The following is a 21,818-nucleotide window of genomic DNA, read 5'->3' as shown; positions in this document are numbered from 1 at the left end:
TACTCACAATTTCCCCAGATGGAGGTCTTCTTTCCAAATTGAAGGAAACCAAGGAGAAATTGATGAAACCAGCACGCAGCAGGTTCGTTTCTTGTCGAGGATGCTCCGCTCTTTCTGGTACAGAATCTTGAAGGAATCAACATCAAGATGAGGTCTTCACCAGTACTGGCCAGCAAATAAACGTCGCCAAAAATTGTAGTAAATAGCTGGAGACCACAGGTGCACCACAGGAGGTTTATTGCAGGAGAAAAGCATGAAGCAACCTCAACACAAGCTGGCCAGGCACAAACTGTCACCACCTAGAACACTAGGAGGAGGACAGAGCCATCTACATTCTGGAATGGATGACACAGGTAAGAACCATGGTGGAGCATGGAAATAAAGGAAAGATAAGTATACAACACGCTGCCCCCTCACTAGAGCCGCACTTCATACAATGCATCATCACTTCACCAATGCCCACCTGCCCTCCCATCGGCCACCTCCTAATAATCCCACCACGTGACCCAGCCACTGCAGGAAACCTCACACAATGTATCCCTGCACTTCACTACCACCTGCCCCCCAACCCCCCGCCGCCCCACCTGTTCACCAAACACCCTCTTAAGCTGTTTCATATAAAGCCTTTTTCCACCACCCAGCCTCACAGACCCTCCTATCAGACACCACACACCACTTTCCCCGTTTGTCTTTCGTTGCCTCTTTCCTAATCACTTCGTTTGCACCTTCCCCTCTTTACCCATCTGCATCCTCCTCCCATCATCTAAAGGAGCGTTCCCCGCCGTCCTCTCGTTTACTCGTGGAGAGGCTCCTGTGTTATCTTCTCCTCATTTTGAGTCCCCGCCTCGCTGTCCCATTTATGGGTTGGTCCCAATCTCGACTTTCATTTATTTGGACAGAGGTTTTTTTTCTCTCTTTAAGTTATTTGAGGAGTGGTCTCAGCTCAGCCCTGATTTATTTGCAGAGTGATCTTGGCTCACTTATTTTGCTCCCTACCTAGTGTTCCCTTGCTCGTGTCCCTCTGCTCACTGCTCTCTTGCACCAAATTGAAGAGTTTTCTGTTCTTCCTGGCCCTCACCCCACTCATAACTACCCCTGGCGCTTATTTGAGAGGCTTTCCAGCTGTCATTCCCTCTTGCTTGCACTCATTTAAATAGTTGTTTGTGTTCCATTGACCCCCCCACTTCATTGCCTCCTCTCCATTAGCCACCCTTTCCACCACCTCAGCTCTCCTTCCCTGCTTTACCACCCCCGAACGGTTTGCCCCTACACCCTGGTCCTGCTGCCCTGCTCCACTGTCATAGTGCCTCCTAAATACTGATCCTCTCCACTCATCTCCTCTTTTCCTCCCCTCTTCTCCTTTCCCCCTCCTCCTCCTCCCCTACCCCTTTCTCCTCCATCTTCTTCCTCGTCTCTTCTACCCCACTGCTACTATGCCATCTCCACTCCTGCCCCACTTCTGCCCTTCACTCTCCTCTCCCCTGGTAAACTGCCCCTAAGATCTCTCCTTATCTTCCCCGATGTTGCTATGTCTTCAGATCCCTCTTCTCCTGACTTGCTCCCCTTTTCTCCCCCCTCCCCCGTCCTGCGCCACTGATTCACTGCTCCCTCCTCTCCTTCTGCCTGGTTATTTGCTCTCTAACTAACTCACTCTCTCACTACCTAACTTACTCTTTCACTAACTAACTATCTCACTCCCTCTCACTACCTCGCTCACTATCTAACTCTCTTTAAAAACACTAATTCATACTACGTCTCTCTCACGCACTCTCTCTCTCCAAACTAACTCTCTCTCTCATAGACTCTCTCAATAACTAACTCTCTATCTCTCTCTCCCACTAAATAACTCTCCCTCTATCACCAACTAACTCTCTAACTCTCTCTCTCTCCTCTCACTAACTAACTTTCTCTCTCACTAACTCTCTCACTAACTAACTCTCTCATTAACTAACTAACTCACTAACTATCACACTAACTGTTACACAGGTACTATGGGCCAGATGTATGTGGCCATTTACCGGCCGGTAACGGCCGATTTCTGCCGTTACCGACCGGTAAATGGGTTTTTGTGATGTAGGGGGCCAATTTTACCGATTCGGTAAAGTTACCGAATCGGTAATTTTACTGAATCGGTAAAATACCGAATCAGTATTTTTACCGATTCGGTAACTTCTAGATGTAGGTGGGACTCGTCTGAGTCCCAAAGGCCTTTCAGATTCGGTATTTTACCACCCAATCCAATTGGGTGGTAAAATACCGAATCCAGGTGTGCATGCACATGTGTGCATGCACACCTATATCATGTGACAGACAGACATGCCCTTAGGGCATGTCTTTGTGCCACATGGCACATATTTGGGGTGCTAGAGGGCGTCAAAGTGACACCCCCTGCACCCTTGCTGGAATCGGTATTTACCGAGGTAATGCTCATTGATTCCTATGGGCTTCAATGCCCATAGGAATCAATGGGCATTACCGAATCGGTATTTACCGAATCGGTAAATACCGAATCTTAACGATTCGGTATTTACCGATTCTGTAATACCTACATCCCCTCCCCCCCCCTCTATTTTACCACTTCTTAAATACCGAATCGGTAAAATTCGGTATTTAAGAAGTGGTAAAATAAAATTACCTACATCTAGGCCTATGTCCCAGGCTTCAGCCTCCTGTTATGTATGCCCCCCCCCTAACAAAACCAGCATTGGCATAGCCAATAGGTCTCGCCTATGGGACCTTATAAGTGTTTAGTTATCCAGCACAATATCCTTGGTGCAACACTTGTGAGGTCCCAAAGTCGAGAACTATTGGCTATGCCAATGCTTGTTTATTATTCAAATGCTAGGTAGAAGTTGCTTGAAATACATTTATTACTATATACATTTGTTGAAAGGCGCATTTAAGTCTTTTGCAGATTTCTTACATTTGGTGTGGACAGGTGCTTACCTATTTTCATGCTGTAGTGTATTTAATGTTCATTTGGGAACATATGCCTCTGCATTAGCCAGAACCTTAAAATACCACAATTGTGCACTTAAGGAGATTCTGAATGATTTTTTTTTTTAATAAGAGCAGTGCACTGATATAATAAGCTTTTTTAACTGCTGTTGGTACAGTGTCACTGGGAGTCGAATACCAGGCAAGTTGATCCGACAGCATAGTGGTCTACTAGGCATATTATTATCTCTTTGTGCATGTTCCCTGTTTGAGCCATTGAACTGGATGTGTGCTTTGAAAGGAACCAATGCGTTTCAGTGTGGGTTAGTAAGCGAGTTTATAACATTACTTTTGAATCCTGTGCAGCTGTCATTTGTGTGGTGAAATGCCCCGCCATATAAGTTTCGTTACCGGCCGAAGCATGTGTATCTATCTAATTTAAGAAGTGTGTATGCAGAGCAGCCTAAGACCGATGGCTTAGATTTTTTTAGTCAAGTTTTCAACGATGTTTTCATTTGTACGCATTGGTGAGGTGTCAGCCACACAAAACGTTTTAAAGAGTGTCATTATGTTCTGGAATTTCTTTTTAGGTGGTGAAGGGAATTGTATGTATTGGCAGAATTTGCTCTGGCAGTGTAATGGGGCTCCTATGTTTTTTGGATACCTGTCTTTTTTGTTTAGTATGTAAATTGACATGAGGTGTTGATGGACATTATGAATTTTAGTTCTTGGCTGTGCGATGAGCCATGTTTTCACTGGATGGATCTTCAGTGTTTGGGCATGTGCAGAAAGGACTTATTTCAGCCTATTAGGCACATGAATCCGTGCTTGCAATGTGCTCCCATAGTGTCGTCCCTGGTGGTTGCGTAGACGCTAAAGACTCAAACGTGAAGTGCCTGTGTGAACTTCAGAGCTCCTTTCCTTTCAGGACAAACTCATAGTGCCATACATGCTGCTGGTCATGATTTCACCCGCTGGTACAACATAAAGTCTAAGTAGGTGTGCACTCTTTGGCATAGTCTGCTTTACATCCATGTGTTTGTGCCCATAGGCTGGATGCTGTTTCTTCTCTATTTCTTTTTTTAATTGAGGCCTCCCATTCCTGCACATGAGACAAAATGGTTGTGGTTTCCTGATACATCATTACAATATTGCTTATCAAAACTCAACCGCATGTTCCGAAGATTATGTAAATGCGTTAGCATGTGTTCGAGGCATGTGGGCTGCTGAATTCATATCTGTGGATAGATCGCCGCCTAGTGTTGGGTCCGGATGATCGCACATTGTTGTCCTGGAAGAGGCTTCGAAGTATCACAAGATAGGTGGCTCCTCCCCTGGACTACAGTGCGCATGGGCATCGACTCCATCCTCAGATTGTTTTTTTCCGCCATTGGGTTCGGATGTATATTGGTTCACTCTAGTCGGAATCGATATAAAAGTTTTCCAAAGGCCAAAAGGCCTTTAGTTTTTCGTCGGTATAGTCTTGCGTTCGGTGCCCGATTCTTTCCAGCTCAGTTCTGAGCCGGATTTCCAGGAGAGCTGCGTGCTTTTCGACGCTGAAGGCCCGGTCGACGTCAGAGGCCATAAAGCATCGACAATCCTCGTTGGAAGAGCAACAGGAACAGTTTATCGATGCCGAAACAGGCAGACTTTCTCTTTATAAGGGGAAAATCGCCCCGGAACAGCCAATGGAGTCCTATAAAATTCCACTGAAGAAGAAAAAGGATTCTACTTAGACGCCTGTTCTTGTAGAACCGGTATCTCCACGTGGCCATGATGTCTCACCCACTTATTCAGATGTGGACACTTGGGAAGGTGGTGATGATGAATACAGCTATCCTGTATACACTGATCCAGATGATACCAATGAACCCTGGGCTGCTGCTGCTGACCCAGGTTATCCTCACTCTACCCCAGACACTCAAGGGTATGCTGTGAAAACGTCGCCTACTGAGGATTCAGCAGCGTTTAATGCCCTCATTGAAAGGGCAGCTAAGAATCATGACGTCCAGCTCCATGTCAAGTCAAGTCAAGTCAGAGAATTTATATAGCGCACTACATACCCAGAGGGTCCCAAGGCGCTTAGAGAGGGGAGGAAGATTACTTGTCAAATATCCACGTTTTAAGTTGCTTTCTGAATGCTAGGTGGTTCTGGGTAAGGCGAAGGTAAGCGGGGAGTGAGTTCCATGTTTTAGCAGCCAGGTATGAGAAGGATCTGCCGCCCATGGTGGTCTTGTTGATGCGAGGTACAGTGGCGAGGGCTTGGCTGGAAGAACGTAGTTGGCGGGAGGGGGTGTAGAAGGACAGTCGTGAGTTGAGGCATTCTGGTCCGATGTCGTAGAGTGATTTGTGTGCGTGGGTTAGCAGTCGGAAAGTGATCCTCTTATTGACGGGTAGCCAGTGGAGGTCTTTAAGGTGACCGGAGATGTGTTCGTTGCGTGGGATGTCTAATATGATCCTGGCTGAGGCGTTTTGGATTCGTTGGAGTTTCTTCTGGAGTTTAGCGGTAATGCCTGCGTAGAGGGTGTTTCCGTAGTCCAGTCGGCTCGTGACCAGAGCATGGGTGACTGTTTTCCTTGTTTCGGTGGGGATCCAGCGAAATGTTTTTCTGAGCATGCGAAGAATGTTGAAGCAGGAAGAGGATACGGCGCTGACTTGTCTATTCATTGAGAGTGAAGAGTCCAGTATGATGCCTAAGTTCCGTGCGTTGTCTGTCGGGATGGGTGCCTTTCCGAGGGCTTCCGGCCACCAGGAGTCGTCCCATGCAGAGGGGGATGTACCTAAGATGAGGACTTCTGTTTTGTCTGAGTTCAGTTTCAGATGGCTTTGTTTCATCCATTCGGCAACTTCTTTCATTCCTTCGTGTAGGTTAGTTTTGGCGGTGCTGGGGTCATTGGTGAGAGAAAGGATTAGTTGAGTGTCATCCGCGTAAGAGATGATGTTGAGGTTGTGTTGGCGGGCGATGGTCGCGAGGGGGCTCATGTATACGTTGAAGAGGGTGGGGCTGAGTGAGGATCCTTGTGGTACGCCACAGATGACTTCAGTGGCCTCGGACTTGAATGGTGGGAGGCGGACTTTCTGAGTTCTTCCGGTGAGGAACGAGGTGATCCATTCAAGTGCTTTTCCTTGGATTCCGATGTTATTGAGGCGTTGTAAAAGGGTGCTGTGGCAGACTGTGTCAAATGCTGCAGAGAGGTCGAGGAGGATGAGGGCGACTGTGTCTCCATTGTCCAGTAGAGTTCGAATGTCGTCTGTTGCTGCGATGAGGGCGGTCTCAGTGCTGTGTTTTGCTCGGAAGCCTGATTGTGAGGAGTCGAGGGATTTGTTGGCTTCGAGGAAGGCGGCGAGTTGGTTGTTGACAGCTTTCTCGATGACTTTGGCCGGGAATGGAAGGAGCGAGATGGGGCGGTAATTTTTGAGTTCGGTGGGGTCCGCTGTGGGTTTCTTCAGAAGGGCGGTGAGTTCAGCGTGTTTCCAGTCTTCCGGGAAGGTGGCGGAGTTGAGGGAGCTGTTGATGACGTCTCGGAGGTGCGGTGCTATGACGGAGTCTGCTTTGTTGAAGATGTGGTGAGGACATGGGTCTGTGGGGGATCCTGAGTGGATGGAATTCATCAGGCGGATTGTGTCCTCAGTGGAGATTGGGTTCCAGTCGTTAAGGGTGTTCACGGGGGGAGAATGTTCAGCAAAAGGTAGGGTGGGTTGGTTGTCGAAGCTGTTGTGGATGTCTGCAATCTTGTTGTGGAAGAATGAGGCTAGGGAGTCGCAGAGGGCTTGAGGGGGGGTGATGTTGTTGGAGTTGGCAGAGGGATTGGAAAATTCCTTGACGATGTTGAAAAGTTCCTTGCTGTTGTGGGCGTTGTTGTCAAGTCGATCCTTGAATGCTGTTTTCTTGGCTTTTCGGATTAGCTGGTGGTGAGTGCGGGTGGCGTTTTTGAAGGCGTCCTTGGTGCTAGTGGTTGGGTCTTTTTTCCAGGCCTTTTCGAGGGAGCGGCAGAGTTTCTTGGACTTCTTAAGATCATCGTTAAACCATGAGGCCTTTTTGCTCAGAGAGGACTGTCAAGACTCTGCCTATGTTGAAGGGTGTCTTGAAACATGCTGGGGAAATCTTTAAGGAGCCTACAAGAGCCAGGGTGATAAACCCCAGAATTGAAAAGAAATACAAACCGGCGCCTGGAGACCCTACTTACATCAAGGGACAGTTGCGGTTGGACTCTCTTGTTGTTTCTAATGCCCGGAAGAGGGCTAATTCACAAACAACGGGTGATGCTCCTCCCCAGATAAGGAATCTAAGGTGTTTGAGGCATCAGGGAAAAGAGTGGCAGCTCAAGCGGCCAATATCTGGCGCATTTTAAACACTCAGGCACTTCTAGCCAGGTATGACAGGGCACATTACGACACAATTGGGACCCTGTTACAGCACTTCCAGATGAATACAAAGAGGCACCTGAGATGCTCATCCAAGAAGGGAAGCTCATATCAAATGCTTCTATCAAATGTGCACTGGACGCAGCAGACACCGCGGCCAGGGCTGTTATCACTAGTGTCATGCTGAGACGACATGCCTGGCTCAGAATCTCCGGGTTCAAGCCAGAAATACAGACCACCATTCTCAATCGGACAGTAAACTCTGATCATCTATTTGGCCCAGAGGTGGACACCACCTTGGAGAAAATCAAAAAAGACACTGAAACTGCTACGTCCATGGGGGCTCTACAGTCCCAGCAGTTCCGGGGTGGTTCTTTTTGTCGCTCAAGCAATAGAGGTGCTTCCAGAGGCCAGCTCTCCCAAACCACACAGTACTATAAAGGCGGCACGCAGACCACATACACCAAGCAAAGTCGAGGTGGATATCGTGGAAACCGCGCCAAAGGCAGAGGTCGTGGAAACAACAGCTCCAGATCCTCGGCCACTAACAAACAGTGACGCCTTGTCACTGCCCCCCGACCACGCAACACCTGTCGGGGGGAGACTTCAACAGTTCCTGCCAGTCTGGAAGTCCATCACCACAGACAGGTGGGTCACACAGCTTATCCAGTACGGTTATTGTCTGGAGTTAATATCCACTCCACCCAACATACCCCCAAGACACCGTCATATGTCCGCCGAGCATTTGCACTTATTGCAGCAGAAGGGCCTCGTCATGCTGCAAAAAGGGGCAATCGAGCTTGTGCCTGTGAAAGAAAGAGGCACAGGAGTTTACTCACTGTACTTCTTTCATACCAAGAAAGGACGGGTCCCTCAGACCCATACTGGACCTCAGACCCCTCAATCAGTACATTCTATCGGAGCACTTTCACATGCTGACACTTCAGCAAGTCCTACCGTTGCTCAGTCAGGAGGATTTTCTCGCAACTTTAGATCTAAAAGATGCGTATTTTCATATTCCGCTGCACCCGTCACACAAAAAATGCCTCCGGTTCACCATCCAAAACCAACATCACCACGGCACCCAGGGTGTTTACAAAGTGCCTGGCGACGGTGGCGGCACACCTCAGGAGACAAAACATTCACGTCTACCCTTATCTGGACGACTGGCTCATTCAGGCAAAGTCAGCCCAGCAGTGTGCCGCCCACATGTCCCACACCATTCACCTTCTTCACGATCTGGGATTCTCACTGAATTACCCAAAGTCCCACCTGCAACCCGCCCACATACGGCAGTATCTGGGGGCGACAATAAAAAATCTGGCAGCCACAGCACAGCCGAATTCAGTAAGGGTCAGCAGCATTCAATCGCTGATACAGAAATTCAGACCTCAACACTCGGACTACGATTAAAATTTCTGGTGCACTTTGCAAATTGATAAGGGATTAGAGTGCGCTATGTAAGATTTTTTTAAAAAGAGGTCAACATGTTTCAGCCTTTGGTAGTCAGAGGATCTATAGGCTTTCGTCAGGACCAATAGGGGTGAGTGAATAGTGAAAAACTGTGAGAAGAATAAAAGGTTATTGACCTGAATCTTCGTGACTTAAGGTTTCATTGTACCTGCAAAATAGAGTTGACGCCTGAAATGAGTATGACGGAAAGTATTGTCATTTTCTAGTTCCTTACAAAGATAAAGGTACTATTGTACATAATTATGTGTTTCTCCATACCCCATCTCCCTGTATGTCGCTGTTTGTGTGTATGTTTTCTATTTTGCAGGTACAATGAAACCTTAAGTCACGAACATTCAGGTCAATAACCTTTTATTCTTCTCACAGTTTTTCACTATTCACTCACCCCTATTGGTCCTGACGAAAGCCTATAGATCCTCTGACTACCAAAGGCTGAAACATGTTGACCTCTTTTTAAAAAAATCTTACATAGCGCACTCGAATCCCTTATCAATTCGCAAAGTGCACCAGAAATTTTAATCGTAGTCCGAATCCAGACTTATTAAACTGTCTTTGTCTGGCTGTCCGGATTTTTTAATAACAACACCTCCACTAGACCCCCCACTTTCCACGATCACTACTGCCTTAAACCTAAGGCAAAACCTCCTGGTGGAGGGTGCACAAGACAAAAAAATGACTCAATGATTACGCACGCACGTGTAGAAAAGCGGGGACACAGTATATACCGCTGAAGAGAAATTACCAACATACACGTATATGAGGGTCATATTTGTTTGGGAGATACCAGTTCCTCGACTTGTGAACCCAAGGTTTAAGCAGGACAAGTGATCCTTTCCCCCTTCTGATTATGAAAGTTAACTACGGAGACTGAAAGGATTCTCACTCTGCCTCCCCCATCCCCATGATTATACCTCAACTTACCTCCTGACTGCATGGACATAATCAGGGAGGCAAGAAAGCCCACCACCAGAGCATGCTATGCGGCGAAATGGAAGCGGTTTGTCATTTATTGTGCAGACCACAACATTGATCCGCTGGATGCATCTATTCAGAACATCATTTGTTATCTCTTACATCTGTACAAATGTAATCTGGCCTATGCTTCCATTTGTATACATCTATCCGCAATGGCTGCTTATCTCCAAAACAGACAGCACCTCTCACTTTTCAGAGTGCCTGCCATTAAAGCCTTTCTGGAAGGACTCAAACGAGTCATTCCTCTGCGGACACCACCAGCTCCCGAGTGGAACCTAAATGTGGTCCTCACCAGGCTGATGGGTCCCCCTTTCGAACCACTGCATTCATGCGAGATTCAGTTCTTGACATGGAAAGTGGCTTTCCTTATAGTGATTACGTCGCTACAACGAGTTAGTGATCTCCAGGCACTAACTATCCAAGAGCCATTTATTCAAATTCATTCCAACAGGGTGGTGCTTAGCACTAACCCTAAGTTCCTTCCTAAGGTGGTTTCTCAGTTCCATATCAACCAGACTATAGAACTACCTGTGTTCTTCCAAAATCCAGAGTCAGTTGCGGAGAGGATGCTCCACACACTTGACGTCAAGAGGGCCTTAATGTACTACATTGATAGGACCAAAGATTTTCGGAAGACTAAACAACTATTTGTTGCCTTTTCGCCACAACACAAAGGCAACCCCATTTCCAAGGCTGGTATAGCCAAGTGGATCGTTAAATGTATTCAGATCTGCTATCAGAAAGCCAAGCGCACTCTCACCATTTCAACGCGGGCCCACTCCACCCGGAAGTTGGGGGCCTCCATGGCTTTCCTTGGAAATATTCCTTTGGAAGACATATGTAGAGCAGCCACATGGTCTACCACACACTCATTTACAAAACACTACTGTGTTGAAGTGCACTCCAAACAGCAGGCAGCTGTAGGGCAGGCTGTTCTAAAAACACTTTTCCAAACTGCTGCAGCAGGCACAGGCGACCGCCGTTAATGGAGGGACTGCTATGTATTCTATGCACAGATATGAATTCAGCAGCCCACATGCCTCGAACCGAATATGCTACTTAACAGTATGCATCTGTTCTTGGCATGTAGGGCTGCTGACATTCATATCGCCTGCCCTCCTCCCCGGCGCCTGTAGCGGCTGCAGCATTCACACATACTTCTAGCATGGTCATCATTCACATAGTTTCACTCCATCTTTGCCACAATGGCTAAAAACAATCTGAGGATGGAGTCGATGCCCAAGCGCACTGTAGTCCAGGGGAGGAGCCACCTATCTCGTGATATTTCGAAGACTCTTCCAGGACAACAATGTGCGATCATCCGGACCCAACACTAGCGGCGATCTATGCACAGATATGAATGTCAGTAGCCCTACATGCCAAGAACAGATGCATACTGGTAAGTAGCATATTCGGCTCTAACTGTCTAATGGAGACTTTTGGCATAATGTGTCACGGACAGCGGTGTGCTAGTTGGGCATAATTGCACTTAGCAATGCCATGTTAACTAGGCATAGTGAAGGCTAGCAGTGATTATAAACACAATTTTCCACTAAAGATCTAAAACAAAAGTCTCACTGTCATGTAAAATTGTTGTCCATCAAATTCTGACCAGTATTATTTCCCAATTGTGCTTAAAATGAACATTTTGCCCCTAACATTACCCAAAGTTCCTTATGAAGAACCCGCCAGATGTTTACAAAATCATTTGTAAAAGTATAATTTGGAGCATTACCACATGAAAATATTGAAATATGAAACATGTAAATTGTTTTTATATTATTTACTCTTTGATTTAGTTTTTCAAAAGTACAGGACTAGTTGGGCAATCATTTGTTCTTAAATCGGTGATCTTCAGTAAATTACATCAAATGTGTTGCAGATGCTTCTATTGGATATACCTGGAAGTATGTGCAGCCTCACCTTCAATTCAGTTGAAAGATAATTAGAGAAAATATTTTTTGCTTTTATACAAACAGGTAGACATGGTCAAGGTTAATCTGGAAGTCATCAAGCCATGGATAACTAAGCGAATTACTGAAATTCTGGGATTCGAAGACGAGGTGTTAATTGAATTTATCTTCAACCAGCTAGAAGTAAAGGTAATACATTTGAAGCAGATGGTAAATGTGCACCTGGCTTGTAATGTATTCAGTGTTAACTTTCATATATGAAAGATAAGTCATTCTATTACAATGCTTAATCGAATACAATTTACAATGCAAAGAAAATAATTTAAGAAAGTTTAGTGAGGGTGCTTAGTTTCTCAAAATGCACAGGTGAGAAATAGGAATTGTTGTTTTAAACTTGCTGATACATGTTAGCTAATTTGGCCACAATTTTCTAATGATGATGTGATTTATGATTTAAAAAGCCTGAACCAAAATGGAAGGTATTCCATGCGTCTGAAGTATAGCACCATCACCCTATTAGGTCACGGCAGAGTGCGTGTCCAATGTCGCTCTGACCCAGCTCTTGATGATGCAGTGTGTGGTTTGGAGGTGAGTTGTGTAAAGTGGCCAAACAAAACTTTAATGCAACCTAACAGCACCAAATAAAAATGTTTTTGTGTGAAGTATATGGGTTGATGGAAACATGATAGCAACTTAAATAAGTTTTTTTAGAAAACATAAAAATGGTTCGTACTCAAAGAATTTTAAATGGTGGGTTTGGGCGTTAAAGAGATTCTTGTTGAAAATAAATCACTAAAGATCAGTATGTACATTCATTTGTGAAAGATGGTGTAGAAAAATTCTAAGGATCATTATTTTTAAACAATTTTACATAGTGTACCAAAGGAGCTGCTTTACATCGAAATAGTTTTAGGAGTACAACAGCATTTGAATTTTACAAAGAAAAGGATTTTTTGCTAGTTGTGAGGTTATTCGATTTCAAATGAAATAAGGCTTTGGATAGATTGCTGCAAGTATGGACTGGGGGTGTGTATCTGAAAGAGATACGTTAGTGATAGATTCCCTACCTTAGAAAATCCCCAGGCTTCAGACTGGATCCGGAAGGTTTTGCTTAGCAGTACCCATGCGCGTCAGTAGGTGGCATCCTGCTGCTCCACGTCCGTCACTGGCATCGTAGGGCCGAGATGACGTCACAGAGAGTACTTAGGCGCCACCCATGCACACTGACGTCAGTTCTTTCTTTTTCCGCGCCAGTAAGTAAGTCACTTTTTGACTACTATTTTGAGACTTTTGTCTCCCCCACCCCCTTTTTCTCCTGATGCACGTAGGGATGCCCAGCTTTAAGTCTTGTGGGGCCGGTCGCCTTAATATGTCGGTGGCGGACCCCCACGATGTCTGCCTCTACTGCCTGGAGACCGACTGCTACTAACGAGCCATGGACCCCAAGACCTTGCGGGAGCGGAGTAAGAAATTGCTGGAGTGGCGTAGGAAATTGCTGGTGGTCCAGCATTAGTCATGGCCACTCCAGGTCTAGGGGCCGTTCCCAGGACCACTCACGGGACCCGAGCCGTCGCTCCTCGGGCTCCAAGTCTTCGCCTTCGGATTCCGGTAAGCAACGCCATAAAAAGAAGTCAAAGAAGCGTGTTGGCTCTTCGACTTCCCCCTGTTGCTCCTCGGAGCTGGACGAGGGGGACAGGGGCTCCGCCCCTGCGGCTCCTCCAGAGCCTGGGAGTCTCGCGGCCTACCCGCCATACCCGGGTCCGTCGGCGACTCCCGAACAGGGGCAAGAGTTTCTTGCTGCCATGGACTGCCTTTTTAGGCCCTGGGCTCCCGCCGGAGCAGATTCGGCTCCCCGCGGTCCCGTGTCCAGATCCCGCTGGCCCGGCGGCTCCGCCTCCGGCGCACAGGATCCTGCGCCTCCGGCGCCATGAGGTGCAGCGCTGCCGGCTCCAATGCCGCCCTAGGCTCCACCCCTGGCACCGCACTGGGTGCCATTTATCCCACCCCTGCCCAGGTTTCAGGACCATTTTGTTCCGGCCTGGGATCTTCATTGGGAAGCGGCTCCAGCCCGGCCGGCTCTTTTCTTGGCGCCGCTCCCAACGAGTTCGTTCCTTCTCCGGCTCCGCTGCCGCGACCGTCTCCCTCTACGCCAGAAGCGGACGACGACGGTGACCCTCTTGGCCGGCAATGTAATTCAGAACAGATTGGGTGGACGATCTGGAAGACGCAGGCGAACTTGATGTTTCTTCTGACCCAGGGTTTGCCTCTCCTCCGCCTACTATGGAGGAAGGTGCTTCCTACACCATGGTGCTCCGTCGGGCTGCGGAGGCTCTCAATCTCGTCCTCCCAACTGTGGCCCTCAAAACCAACCTCCCTACAGAGTTGCTCCAGATGGCATCTACATCGTCGGATCCGCTGCTTCCTTTCAATAAGGGCGATTACCGAAGTCCTCTTGGGCACTTGGTTGCGGCCGGCCACGGGGGCGCAGGTGGATAAAAACGTCACCAGGCGTCACTGCCCGGCACCTGGTGATCCCGCCTTCCTGACCACTCACCCTGTGCCTGAGAGCCTGGTTATTCAGGCCTTGACGTTGCAGAGTGCCTTTTCCACAGCCCTGCCGAGTAAGGACTCTAAAAGGCTGGAACAATTTGGTAAGAGGTTGTTCTCCTCGGCCAGATTAGGGCTGCGGTCGATTAACACCGCTTGCTTGTTGAGCCGTTACTCCCACGCAGTGTCGGATTCCGTTGCTCAGGCCTTGCCTCAGTGTTCTGAGGAGGTCCAGGCTGTCCTTTCCCAAGCGATTGCTGAAAGTAAGGATGTGACTAAGGTTGCCATCAGGTGTGGTTTGGACACCACTGATTCATTGGGTAGGGCAATTTCCACGACTGTGGCGTTGCGGCTCCACGCCTGGTTGCGTTCAACTGGGTTCTGGACCGATGTCCCGGGCTCGCTCATGGACATGCCCTTTGATGACTCCCGCCTCTTTGGCGACAAGGCAGACCGTGCTCTGGAGCGCTTTAAGGACTCACAGGCCACGGCCAAGTCCTTGGGTCTTTCTACGAAGAACCTTGCCACTCCTGGGTTTCGTTCCTTTCATGGCCAGGGCATAGGCACCCAGGCACGTTCCTCGAGCAAGCCTGTGCAGAACCAGCCTCCGCGCGGCTGTGGCTTCCCCAGGGGCGGGTCTGGGAACCAGCGCGCGGGTCAGTCCATCTCTACCCCCGCTGTTTCCACCTCCAAGCCTTCCTAATCCGAGCTTCAGGGAGCAACCCAAGCCGGTGGGTGGCAGGGTCCTCCACCACTGGCGCGAAATTACATCGGACAGGTGGGTGCTGCAGATAATCTGCAAGAGTTATTCACTTCCCTTTCAGTCCTCCCCTCCAGCCATGCTGCCTAGGTGCCCCTGCATGTTGGGTGATAATTTGCTTCTTCTCCAACAGGAGATCACAGCCCTCTTGGCCAAGGGGGCCATTGAGTGCGTTCCTGTGCAGGAAGTAGGGAGTCGTTGTTATTCCCACTACTTTCTGGTCCCCAAGAAGGACATGGGGGGCCCGCACCCCATCTTGGACCTCCGGGACGTCAATCGCTTCCTCGCGAAGGAGAAATTCAAAATGCTGACTCTGGCTCAGGTCCTGGCTGCCCTCGACCCTGGAGACTGGATGGTAGCGTTGGACTTGCAGGATGCCTATTTTCACATCCCCGTCCTGCCGGCCCACCAGCGTTACCTGCAGTTCACGGTGGGCCAGGAGCATTTTCAGTTTACAGTGCTCCCCTTCGGCCTTACCAGCGCTCCTCAGGTGTTCACGAAAGTGATGGTGGTGGCCGCAGCTCATCTGCCCAGGTCAGGGGTGTCAGTCTTCCCCTACCTCAACGACTGGTTGTTTAAGGCGGGCTTTCCCAGGCAGTCGTCAACCACCTTCAGACTACGGCCAACCTCCTGTAATTGCTGGGGTTCTCATCAATGTGCCAAAGTCGCACCTGAGTCCCTCTCAGAAGCTCCCCTTCTTCGGAGCGGTTCTGGATTCGACGCTGATTCGAGATTATCCTCCCGAGCAGCAAGTCCGGGATATTCAGGTTACGATTCCGATCTTTCGACCTCTATCCTGGGTTTCAGTCAGGATGACCCTACAGCTCCTGGGCCTGATGACCTCCTGTATGCTGCTGGTGACACATGCCAGATGGCATATGCGGGCTCTGCAGTGGGACTTGAAGTTCCAGTGGGCCCAGCATCAGGGCAACCTGTCCGCTAATGTCCAGAACTCGGTGGGCGCTGCTCAACAATTGCAATGGTGGCTCACAAATCGCGATTGGGTCAATGACAGATCCCTCTTCCTTCCCCAACCGGAGCACACAGTGGTGACGGATGCGTCCCTCCTGGGATAGGGTGGCCACTTGGGAGAGGCGGAGATCAGAGCCCTCTCGTCTCCGGCATAGTCCCGGATCCATATCAACCTTTTGGAGCTTTGGGCAATCCGACTTGCACTGAAAGCATTCCTCCCTCTGTCCGGGGAAGAGTGGTTGCAGGTGTTCACGGACAATACCACCAACATGTGGTATTGCAACAAACAGGGCGGGGTGGGGTCCTGGAGCCTATATCAGGAGGCTCAGCACCTCTGGACATGGCTGGAACATCAAGGCATTACCTTGGTGGTACAACACCTGGCAGGTTCTCTGAAAACCAGGGCGGCGAACTCAGCCGCCAGTGCTTGATGGATCACGAATGGCGTCAGAACTCGGACGTGGTGCAAGGCCTCTTTCAGCAGTGGGGAGAGCCTTGATTAGACCTATTCGCTACCAAAGAGAACGCACAATGTCATCAATTCTGCGCGTTGGAATTTCCAAGGCGACACTCGCTCGGCGACGCTTTTCATCACGAGTGGAGCTGTGGTCAGTTGTACGCCTGTCCGCCTTTACCACTTCTGCCCAGAGTGCTGAAGAAGATCAGGTGCGACCGGGCCCAAGTCATGCTTGTGGCTCCAGATTGCGCACGAAGATACTGGTATCCCGAGTATCAGCATGGTGATCGATCCCCTGATCCGACTGCCTCTTCTGGAGTTTCTTCTGTCGCAGCATATGGGGGTGTTCTCCACCCGAACCTGTCCAGCCTCCCCCTCCATGTGGGGAGATTAAGCTGAGACAGTTGACACCTTTCGATCTTCCTCCCGAAGACTGTGTTGTCATTCTGGCAGGCAGGCGTCCCTCTACAAAAACGGTATACGCCTGCAGGTGGAACAATTTTGTGGCATGGTGCACAGCGAAGGCTGTGGATCACCTTTCTGCCCCTCTTTCCGAGGTTCTTTTGTTCCTTCTTTCTTTAGCCCAGCAGGGCTCTGCTCTGGTCACTATCAAAGGTTATCTTTCACCCATTTTCGCCTTTCTACGGCACCCTGATCAGCCTTCTCTTTTTAAATCCCTGGTTGTGAACCGTTATCTAATAGACATTACGCACACGTTCCCTCTGGTGCCGTTTATCATGCCTCAGTGGGACTTAAACCATGTCTTGACGTTTATGATGTGCACTCCCTTCGAGCCCCTTCATAACTGTCCTTTGCGTCTTCTCACTCTTAAGACGGCTTTCCTGGTAGCTATCACCTCTGCCAGAAGAGTGAGTGAGCTCCAGGCTCTTTTCTTCTAAACCTCCTTTCCTTTCTATTCACCTGGAGAAGGTGTTTCTGAGGACCCGTCCTTCTTTCTTGCCAAAGGTTGTCGTGCCCTTCCACATCGGGCAGAGAGGAAGAGAGGCGCCACCATCTGGATCCAAAACGGTGCCTATAGCCTTGTTGCAGGTACCGGACAACTGCCCTCGGTCAGTACGGTATTTGTGCAGAGCTGGCTCTGGAGGCACCGGTCTGGACTGATTCTTCTACGGGGGCACTGGTACATAAGCATATAGCTGCTACCTGGTACAATAAATGAAGAATTGACGTGCAGAGAATGCGGAGACCCAAAACCCTGACAAAATTGCCAGCAAATCTATCACGGCAATGAAACATGTTGGTTTGGTTTTAATAGAGCGGGCACACAGCACTGAATAAAAGTAATTTAGCTAGTGGAGCTCTCCCCTTTTTAAACGGTGGTGGTGTCACACTTTGAGATCAGAGTGGTCGCACCGCATTGGGTCACTTACACAGAGCACATTTTTGGTTTATGTTGTCTGCACTGTTTGTTATCCCTTTCTTTGTTATAGTTGGCAGTTGCTGATGATGATAACGTGAGGAAACAGACGAGTACCAGACTGTTTATTCCTCCGCTGGTGTTGCTCCCGTGAGGCACTGCCAACTCCCCCTCCCCCTTTTTTTGAAAGTTGTTTCTTTAGAAGGTTTGGTGAGGGTGTGTAGTTGTCTTCAGTACCACATACAGTTTTAGATATCATTTTTAAAGTTAAGCTCATGACTACAAGGGCATAATTAAGCAGTAGGGTAAGATTTACTCACGGCTTATTGACACCTTAAGAAAGGGGTCTGTTTAGATATATGGGAAACAGTTGTTTCTACATAATATAGGGACAGGTCTTGTGTTGTTGATAAGGTATAGAGTGGGAGGCGACCTGCTCATATCCCTTTACTTCCCCTTGGGCTCCTAATTGTTTAAGAGACCCTAGTTTTATGCACCAATAGTCAGTATCTTGCATGGCTCTGCATTCCTGGCGCGGAAAGTCGTGTACAGAACTGACGTCAGTGCCGTGGGTGGCGCCTAAGTACTCTACGCGACGTCATCTCGGCTCTACGACGCCAGTGACTGACGCGGAGCCGAAGGACACCACCGACTGACACGCATTGGTACTGCTAAGCAAAACTTTCCAGATCCAGTCTGATGCCTGGGGATATTTTAAGGTAAGGAATCTATCACTAACTAATGTCGCTTACAGATGAACGAGTTAATTACCTTCGGTAACGATGTAGGTGGTAGAGATGATTCTAGCTGCAGATTCCTTAAAGTAGAATTATCCCCAGGCGTGAGACTGGATGAGGAATTTTTTTGCCACAGCATCCCTGCGCACCGGGGGGACGGCATCACGCGACTCCGCCAAGGCACTGTCCGCATACGTGACGTCATCCAGGTCTCATAAGTGCCACCCCGGCGCGCCTATGTAAGTTTTCTTCGGGGACCTTTTCCGCGCCACAACGCAGACCCATCAGACACAACTGTGGAAGTATGGGAACAGTGTGCGAAAGAGCATAAAAATTAAAAAAAGGAATGGTGACGAGCAACACCTTAAGGAACAGTGTCAACACTGCAGTACTCAAAAGCAGGGAAAAGAAGAAAGAACATAGCACATCCCTGTGCTGCAACCCTACCAGTATGTAGACATCCACCCTCCCTACCCCCCCGAGACAAGGAACACATGTAAAATGCCATGACAACATGTAGCAGGACTACAACCCCAACCAAGAACAACAAAGGGGAACCAGTCCAAGACAAACAAGGAACGACAAACCTCCAAGACAACTCCATCACAGAGTGTGACGACCGCCCAAGGAACAAAGGGCGAAAGCACAGCCAGATGACCCCAACCCAGAGGATAGCAGAGGGGCCAGAACCCTCAGTAACAAAAGGGGAGAGGGAAGAGATTGAAGGCAAGCCCCAAGCCAGTAGTCAGTAGATATATTGTTAGTAGTAACTTGTGCATCTGAAAGAGACACGTTAGTGATAGATTCCTTACCTTAGAATATCCCCAGGCGTCAGACAGGATCCGGAAAGTTTTTCTGCTTTGCAGTACCTCTGTGCGCCAGTAGGTGACGTCCTGCGGCTCTGCGCCCGTCACTGGCATTGTAGGCGCCGAGATTACATCACAGAGAGTACTTAGGCGCCACCTTGCGCTCTGTTGTCAGTTGTTTCTTTTTCTGCGTCGAAAGCGCAGATCCGGATTGAGCATGTACCTATGTCGGTGGCGGGCCCCCATGATGTCTGCCTCTACTGCCTGGAGACCGACCATGACTCCTGGGACGTCGGGATTGCCGTGCCATGGCCCCAAAGGCCTTGCGGGAGCAGCGCCAGAAGTTGCTGGAGGTCTGGCATTGCTCTCACCACCGCTCCTGGTCTAGGGGCTGTTTGCGGGACCGGGCCGTCGCTCCTCAAACTTTAGGTCTTCACCTTCAGATTTCTGTAAGCGACGCCAGAAGAAGTCGAAGAAGCGTGTTCGCTCCCCGACGTCCCCCCGTCGCTCCTCAGAGGCGGACAGGGGCCCGGGAGTCCCGCAGCCTACCCGCTATACTCGGGTTCGTCGGTGACTCCCGAGCAAATGCAAGAGTTTCTTGCTGCCATGGACCGTCTGTTTAGGCCTCGAGCTCCCGCCGGCATGCCTGTGGGCCCCGCGGTCCCGTGTCCTGATCCTGTTTGCCTGCTGGCAACGCTTCTGGCATCAGCCCCGGATCCACTGGATCCAGCGCCCTCGGCTCTGGTGCAACAAGGTGCAGCACCGCTGGCTCCGGCCCCGGCGCTGCCCTTGGCCCCAGCGCTGCCACTAGCTCCACCACAGGCGCCGCACTGGGTGCCGTTTCTTCCGCCCCTGCCCCGGTTCCCGGACCATTTCGTTACGACCTGGGATCCACATTGGGATGCGGCTCCAGTTTGGCCCCAGACGGAGCCGCTCGTCCCCTCTCCGGCTTCGGCTCTGCCGCCGCGACCGGCTCCTTCTACTCCGGAGCCGGATGAGGACTGGGATGGCTTCGAGGACCCCTTTGCGCGACAGTGGGACTCCGAGCAGGACTTAGTGAATGACCTTTAAGATGCGGGTGAACTTGATGTGTCTTCTGACCCTGGGTTTGCCTCCCCTCGGCCTACTAGTGAGGAGGGCGCTTCCTACACTATGGTGCTGCGTCAGGCTGCGGAGGCTCTCCATCTCGACCTCCCTACAGTGACCCTCAAGACCAACCTCCTTACGGAGGTGCTCCAGACGGCGTCTACGTCGTCGGAGCAGCTGCTCCCTTTCAGTGTGGCCCTTACCGAAGTCCTCTTGGGTACTTGGTTGCGGCCAGCCTCGGGGGCACCGTTGGATAAGAACGTTGCTAGGCGTCATCGCTCGGTGCCTGGGGATCACGCCTTCCTGACCACTCACCCCACGCCTGAGAGCCTGGTCGATCAGGCCTCGATGTCGCAGAGTGCCTTTCCCACGGCTCCACCGGATAAGGACACTATAGAAGCTGGACCAATATGGCAAGGGGTTGTCCTCTTCAGCCAGCTTGGGTTTGCGGTCGGTTAATTTGGCCTGCTTATTGGGCCGTTACTCCCACGCAGTATGGGATTCAGTGGCAGAGGTCCTGCCTCAGGGCTCTGAGGAGGTCCAGGCTTTCCTTTCCCAAGCGATTGTGGAAGGCAAGGATGCGGCGAAATTGCCATCGGGTGTGGTCTGGACACGGCTGATTCCATGGGCAGGGTGATTTCCACGACGGTGGCGTTGCGGCGCCATGCCTGGTTGGGGTCTACCGGTTTCTTGTCCGATGTACAGAGCTCGCTCATGGACATGCCCTTTGATAGCTCCCGCCTCTTTGGCGACAAGACAGACAATGCCCTGGAAAGCTTTAAAGACTCGCGGGCCAAGGCCAAGTCTTTGGGTCTTTCCACAAAGAGCCCTGCCACGTCTGGGTTTCGTCCTTTCGTGGCCAGGGTAAGAGCACCCAAGCACGCTCTTCCATTAAGCCTGTGCAAAACCAGCCTCAGCGCGGCAGCGGACGTGGTTCCACAGCGGCGGGTCTGGTAACCAGCGAGCTGGTCAGTCCACCTCCACCCCGGCTGCTTCCTTCCTAATCTGAGCTTCAAGGTGCACCCAACGCCAGTGGGTGGCAGGGTCCGACACCACCTCCACCACTGGTGCAAAATTGCCTCGGACAAGTGGGTGCTGCAGATAATCTGCAGAGGTTACTCGCTCCCCTTTTTGTCCTCCCTTCCAGCCATGCCACCTCAGTACCAGCAGCTGTTGGGGAATCATTTGTCTCTTCTCTGTCAGGAAGTCATGCCCTCCTGGCCAAGAGGGCCATTGAGTGCGTTCCCGGTCAGGAAGTAGAGAGTGGTTGTTATTGCCACTACTTCCTGGTCCCCAAGAAGGACAAGGGGGGCCTGCTCCTGATCTTGGACCTCCGGGACGTCAATTGCTTCCTTCGAAAGAGAAGTTCAAGATGCTAACTCTGGCTTAGGTCTTGGCTGCCCCCAACCCTG

General features: G+C 49.9%; 1 protein-coding gene across 2 annotated transcripts in view; it reads left to right on the top strand.

Annotated features, from left to right (window-relative positions):
- LOC147731353 (serine/arginine repetitive matrix protein 1-like) overlaps positions 1–21,818 on the top strand; it is a 357,020-nt gene that overhangs the window by 186,747 nt on the left and 148,455 nt on the right. For both annotated transcript variants that reach the window (XM_086956400.1, XM_086956398.1), the window contains one exon: positions 11,730–11,852. In XM_086956400.1, coding sequence (XP_086812526.1) covers positions 11,730–11,852 — 123 coding nt within the window. The remainder of the gene's footprint in view (positions 1–11,729; positions 11,853–21,818) is intronic.

This window comes from Lissotriton vulgaris, chromosome 2_1 (genome assembly GCF_964263255.1).
Source record: "Lissotriton vulgaris chromosome 2_1, aLisVul1.2, whole genome shotgun sequence".
NCBI lineage: Eukaryota > Metazoa > Chordata > Amphibia > Caudata > Salamandridae > Lissotriton > Lissotriton vulgaris.
The sequence above is the reverse complement of the archived record's forward strand: the minus strand, read 5'-3'. Positions and strand labels throughout refer to the sequence as shown.